We start from the raw sequence: 6194 nt of genomic DNA, 5'->3' as shown, positions 1-6194 counted from the left end.
CCGGTGTGCATTCACGGTAAGTGCAAAGCAGCGCCTTTTTATTCATTTTTCATCATGGATTACTTTTAGTGGTGTATTTCATTTTAGAATATCTTTTATTTTACCATGAGTGAAGAGTAAAATGTGAAAAATGTAACAAAGCCGGTTACATGATGTAGCATTTATGCGTGTTAATTCTTTACACATCCATATGGTGCGTGTGGTATCGCGATACACGCGATCGCGATTTTCGACTTGCGATGAAATCGACTTACGACGGGGTCGTCGCAGCCTAACCCTGTCGTAAGTCGAGGACCACCTGTGATGATTCTAATGCTGCCTACCTCATTTCGTTTGCAAACGTTCAATGTAAACGAGAACAAAATGTGTGGTACAGGAGTTCATGACCCAGCAATATAGCAGTTCAGTTTTCTTTACAGAACATATGACAATAAAACAGAACACTTTTTTTTTTACACAAACAGGTAACGTAAATATTTAATTACCATTACATGACACATCAGGAGAAGGCTCTACAGTCTAAACATGCTTTTTTCATTGCTGGTTTCGAGATGTGAAGGCACACAGGTCCCGCAGGCTTGTGATTGTGATAATAGAAACACTATTTCGAACCAACCATTAAACCATTAGGTTCGAAATAAAAAACACTTCTCATTTACGAACCCTTCACTTATAAGCTTTAACAGTACATACTGTATGCTGTCCCAATGGTTTATACAACAAAGCTCTTGGACTAACATCTGATTTTGAACACTACCCTACTTTTTCGCAAAGTTCTCCAGAAATTTTTTTTACACCGAAACCTACCTAGAGTCCTGCTTGACCAGATTTTAGGTGCAACAGGTGAAGTTTACCATCTCAACGGTACGTTCCTGCTTGAAGGCGGTTTGTCCCAGTGTTGCCGTCTGTGGTGCCCTGTGTGCAGCCTTTGAAAGGGTGGAACCCTTGTTGTCTCAAGCAGGCGAGAGGCAGGAATAGCTGACTGTCCGGTGGAAAATCTTCCCATTTAATCCAGGACCATCCTATCAGAGAAAACAGTTCTTGAAATCACTGCTGCCGTCTGGACCATGTCACACTCGGTCAGCCCCACCTACCCCAGCCTCATGTCAATGATGGGGGCAAGCGTTTCAGACAATTTCTAGAGGGCATAGCGTCTTCTGGTTTTTCATCCAATTTAACTACGGTGGATATAGAAAGTCACCACACCTTTTTAAAAATGTGTGCCTTTTGAAAATAAAAACAAATTAGGCTTCTTCCATTTTTATTGACACACAGTAACCCACATTAGCCAAGTGAAAATAAAATTCTAAAACATTCTGAAAATTAATTAATATTAAAACAATAAAATACCTTATTTGGTTAAGTGAACACACCTTGCAATTGCATTTGTACACTTGCTCAGGTATAACCAATCACCTTACAGATGACACAACAAACTAATTGGCTCCCACCTGTGATCAATTAGGGCAACAAAAGGTGAACATTTTGAAGGCGTGTGGTGACTTTCTATACCCTCTGTAGACAGTTAAACCTTTAACATACAGTAATTATTATCTTGGTTGGACATGTATACTATTTTTCTGAAGGACCTTTACAGTTGGCACCAACTTTAAAGGTGCAGTTAACGATGTGACACCTTGGAGGATCCTTAGAAGTATTACAGTTATATAGGTAATTATATAATTAGATCCACAGTGTAACTGGGAGGTCAAGTGGAACAGAAACTAGAAGCCACTGGGAGCTCCCAGAAACTGAGGAAGTTTTCATTCCTTAATCCCAGGTGCTAACCGATGCAAAAACCCCTCAGTGGTCTCGCAGGATCAGCATTGAGAATCGCTGGTGATGAATTATGCCAAGTCTATGTCAACGTGCTGTGCCCTAATTCTCAGCAGAACATCAACAGGTATTTCGTGTTTGTGTAGTCAATCTAGAGGTTTATTTCACTTGCTCTGTTCTGAAAGCTTCCACGTACACCTGCCTTCGTTTTTCTCCGGCTCCACGTTGACAGGCTCTGCAGGGTGGTCGGTGTCCACCTCTCCTCTCATGATTATGGTGACATAGTGGTAGCTTTCTTCCACTTTGATGGAGCTCACCACCGAAGCGAACTGGATGTCCTTCAGCCGGAGTCCCGCTTCTTCCAGCACCTCCCTCGCGGCGCATTCCTCCCACGTTTCCCTGTTCCCACGAAAAATTCCCACGGTTTGAGACGGCGGTCAAAAACGATGGGTCCCCCCCCCCCCCCCCGGCAAACGCAACCAAACTCGCGCGGAGGAAGGGAAACGACGCGGAGGCCGTGGTCCTGTGACAGCGTTAACAATCCATTTCACTGTATACTGGCGCGCAATGAGAACAGTCTTAGGTGTACATCACCAGCTCGGTGGGCGGATACAGCAGATAAATGTATTTACATGCTAAACGGTGAGCAGACAGGCCTGCTCATTGTCCGAATTGAATTTCTTTTCGGGGAAGCGCAAGAGACTCGGCTCAGTCATGTCACACGGCTTTGTATAAATGCCTGGTGTCCAGAATCTGGTATGCGAGTTCTAAAATTGCCACAGTGAGCTAGGAATGTGTATATGTGTCCATCCCCAAAAGACGTGGTTTTCACCGACACCCGTGCAGTTAAGTATCGGGCCGTGCTGTACTCTCTGGCCCTTGCTGTGACCACTGAGTACCGCACACACTGCTGGTGGCTGGACCTGCTACTAACCAGCCCTGCGTGTCCTCTCCTGCACCTGCCGGCCGTGTCACTGCTCGATCACGGGCTCTGCAGGTCCATTTCGGCAGTTCGGGATCTCCCCCCCCCCCCAGCGTCACTTACACTCCCGCAACACAGACTGTAAAAACGGACCCACCTTGTGACTGGATGCACCGATCGATCTGAAACCATGCAAGACGTACAGTAAACAGACAGGTAGGTATTGTCATCACAAAGCTGACCTGTGCGGATAGGGTTTACTTTTCACTACTAGAATAATGACCCGAGTGACCAGGTACGCCTTTCCCCTTGCTTCTTTTCACATTTAGAGGTCTAGGTGTACATCACTAGAGGTGCTTCACACGGAACAGGAAACTGAAAGACTGCGGTTTTACACACTATGACGGGGCTAACCAAGCACAGGCAAGGCCACGTAGCGCTCAAGAAGTACGACAGAATGCTCTGCGTAAAATGTATCCAAGATTATCGAGGGGTAGCTGAACTTCGAGTGAAGAAAACTCCGCAGTCTGGCAGAAACTCCTCGATGTCAGATTGTTCTTATCCGGTGACGAGTTCCTAACACACAGCACTTAAAACCAACGAACAGCCCGTTGTTGAAATAGTCTTATTTTTTAAAAAAACAAACAAACAAACAAACAAACAAACAAACAAACCTAGACGCCAGGTCCAGTTGAGATCGTTAATATGCCGCTACACTTATCTACCAAACCTGAATGTTACAAAGACAAAGGAACTGGTGGTAGATTTCAGGAGGAAAAAGGTCAAACCTACTCCTGTCTACATCCATGGGAGTGGCGTGGAGATGGTGGACTCGTACAAGTACCTGGGTGTGCACATCGACGATAGACTGGAATGGTCTAAGAACATCGAGGCCATCTATAAGAAGGGACAGAGCCGACTCTACTTCTTGAGGAGGCTCAGGTCCTTCAATGTGTGTAGTAAGATGCTACACATGTTCTATCAGTCGGTGGTAGCGAGTGCCATTTTCTACGCAGTGGTGTGCTGGGGCTCTGGGATTAGAGCAGTAGATTCCAAAAGGCTGAACAAGCTCATCAGGAGAGCAAGCTCTGTCATTGGGTCTGACCTGGACTCCTTGGAGGTAGTGGCTGAGAGGAGAATGATGTCCAAACTAGAGGCCATCATGGACAACTTCTCCCATCCCCTCTATGACAGGCTTGCAGGAATGAAGAGCACGTACAGCAATAGACTGATTCATCCACGGTGCAACAGGGAGCGCTACAGGAGGTCATTCTTGCCGTCTGCCATAAGACTGTACAACGCATCCACCTTGCGTCTTGGCAGAGGCAACATCGACAGTGACCTGTATCTGGATTAAACGCATCTACACATCTACTGCTACATCTGTTCTCTTCTTCTTCTTTTTCTTTTTCCCGTTTACAACCACTTTCTGTGCAATATATGCCAGGGACCTGTGCAATACATTTATATTTATATCTACAGTTACATCTATATTTATATCCATATGTGTGATATGAGTGTGATATGATTTTCTGTGTACTGTTCTGTTCTAGTTTGTTCTTGTGCGTCTGGACTGTGAGTAACTCTTGTATTGTATTGTATGTATTGTACTATTATTATATAATTCGTTACATTGTGGCTGTGTTGTGTGTGTTAAGCTGCTGTTGCACTGCAATTTCCCTCACGGGATCAATAAAGTATCTATCTATCATCCTTGACCGAACCCGGCTTTGGCAGAGGTACTGTAAATCACCACGTCATGCACAAGTGACTTTTTTTAGCGCAGGGATAACCTGCGCAAACGATTTCGACAACCGGTCTAAAAGCGGGCTTACCCGAACTCCAGATGACCCCCGGGTAACTGATAGGTACCCTTCCCGACCGGACCCTTTCTCCGTCCGAGCAGGACGCAGTTTGCGTGCGCGCTGCTGGTGACGAGCACCCCGACCCCCACACCGGGCCGCCTCCCGGTTCCGCTCATGCCGGGCGCAGTCACGGCACGGAACCGCCTGACGCGACTCTCTCCTTTTGCGCCTTGATGCTTGCAAGGGGGTGGGGGGGACCGCGATATGACTGAAGCGGCGTTAGAAATTTGAAAAATAGCACATGATAAAAAAAATAGTGCGTTCAGATTTGAAATTCTCTCTAGCAGCGTGTGGTTTTGCGTTTTTTTAAAAAAAAATCCTATCTAACGTTTTTGGATCCCTTTTCTCCTTTGTATCATTTCATGATCAATAACACCGGAAGAAAAAAATTACATCAACCAATCCCGTACGGTGAGAAGCGACCTGCGGCTACGACAAGCTACAGTAGCAGCACTGTCTTCAGGCGACCAGTTTTCGCTACCAGGTGTCTAGAGCCCCTAGATCTTATCCCGATCACAGCAGTGTTCGGTCCAAACCATGTTGAAATACAAGGCCAAACCCGGCAGGGTTGCGTGTGGTGGCACCAGGACAGTACAGCCAGCACCCCAGCACCGGCTGCTCCCCTGCTCCGAGAGGGAAGGTTCCGCTTGAAGATGCGTTATAGTTTCTTTAAAAAATTACCTCACCTTCCAAAAGTTCATTCTATAGCAAACCCCAGCTCAGACCGCACTCAGCTATGCTGAGGTGTTTTTTTTTAGAATAATCGGTGCACTGTCTGCATTGCAAAACGACGAGATTGCGGTTTTTTTCCAATCTCAATCACTTCAATATCATTCAGACATTGTGCTGTTATTTGCCCTCATACCGCCAGGGGGAGTCGCTCTGTGTTCGTGGATCGATCGCGCTTTCTGTCGGCTCGACCGCTGGTACTGATCACATCAATGCGCCCAGCCCCGCCTGCTGACCCCCGGCGTGCTGCAGCTGACCCAGGCGCGACGGTCAATATTTCAGCCCCTTCACTGCAAATTGTTTTTTCCTTCCAAGAGTTTTTGCGCAATGTATCGAAATTAAGCTTTGTTGAGATTATGTCTCCGTTATGAGGTTGCTGCTGGAAGAGGTGTTAGTGGGGCCAGTAGGGGGCGCTCACCCTGTGGTCCATGTGGGTCCTACTGCCCCAGTATAGTGATGGGGACACTACACTGTAAACAGGCGCCGTCCTTCGGATGAGACGTAAAACCAAGGTCCTGACTCTCTGTGGTCATTAAAAATCCCAGGGCGTTTCTCGAAAAGAATAGGGGTGTAACCCTGGCATCCTGGCCAAATTTCCCATTGGCCCTTACCAATCATGGCCTCCAAATAATCCCCATCTCTGAACTGGCTTCATCACTCTGCTCTCCTCCCCGCTGAGAGCTGGTGTGTTGGGAGCGGACTGGAGCATCATCCAGGTGGGGCTGCACACTGGTGGTGGTGGAGGGGATCCCCATTACCTGCAGAGTGCTTTGAGTGGAGTGTCCAGAAAAGTGCTATACAACTGTAAGCAATTATTATTATTTAGCTAAATTCTTTAGTCAGAGCGTCGTATGTCTAATCTGGCGTACTGCAGGAAATGACAGCTCAAAACGTAGCGTGAT

The 6194-nt window shown here is 46.6% G+C and overlaps 1 protein-coding gene across 1 annotated transcript; it reads right to left on the bottom strand.

Annotated features, from left to right (window-relative positions):
- Positions 1–443: 443 nt before the first annotated feature.
- nudt15 (nudix (nucleoside diphosphate linked moiety X)-type motif 15) lies at positions 444–5159 on the bottom strand. Its single transcript, XM_088912718.1, has 3 exons — positions 4534–5159; positions 1979–2175; positions 444–1022 (listed from the first exon to the last, which is right to left on the bottom strand). The coding sequence occupies exons 1-3, from the start codon at positions 4677–4679 to the stop codon at positions 859–861; spliced, it is 507 nt and encodes a 168-aa protein (XP_088768844.1). The 5' UTR covers positions 4680–5159; the 3' UTR covers positions 444–858.
- Between the last annotated feature and the right edge of the window lie 1035 nt (positions 5160–6194).

Source organism: Atractosteus spatula, chromosome 4 (genome assembly GCF_055471065.1).
Source record: "Atractosteus spatula isolate fAtrSpa1 chromosome 4, fAtrSpa1.hap1, whole genome shotgun sequence".
Classification (NCBI taxonomy): Eukaryota; Metazoa; Chordata; class Actinopteri; order Semionotiformes; family Lepisosteidae; genus Atractosteus; species Atractosteus spatula.
This window is presented reverse-complemented; position numbering and strand designations above follow the sequence as displayed.

Bases quoted from the DNA above. Each gene is read 5' to 3' on its own strand.
- nudt15 (XM_088912718.1), bottom strand. From the start codon at position 4,679: ATGAGCGGAACCGGGAGGCGGCCCGGTGTGGGGGTCGGGGTGCTCGTC. The intron at 2,176-4,533 runs GTAAGCCCGCTT...TCGTGGGAACAG, and splicing joins GGGGGTCATCTGGAGTTCGG to GGAAACGTGGGAGGAATGCG. The intron at 1,023-1,978 runs GCAGGTGTACGT...TTTCTCTGATAG, and splicing joins GGAGCCGGAGAAAAACGAAG to GATGGTCCTGGATTAAATGG.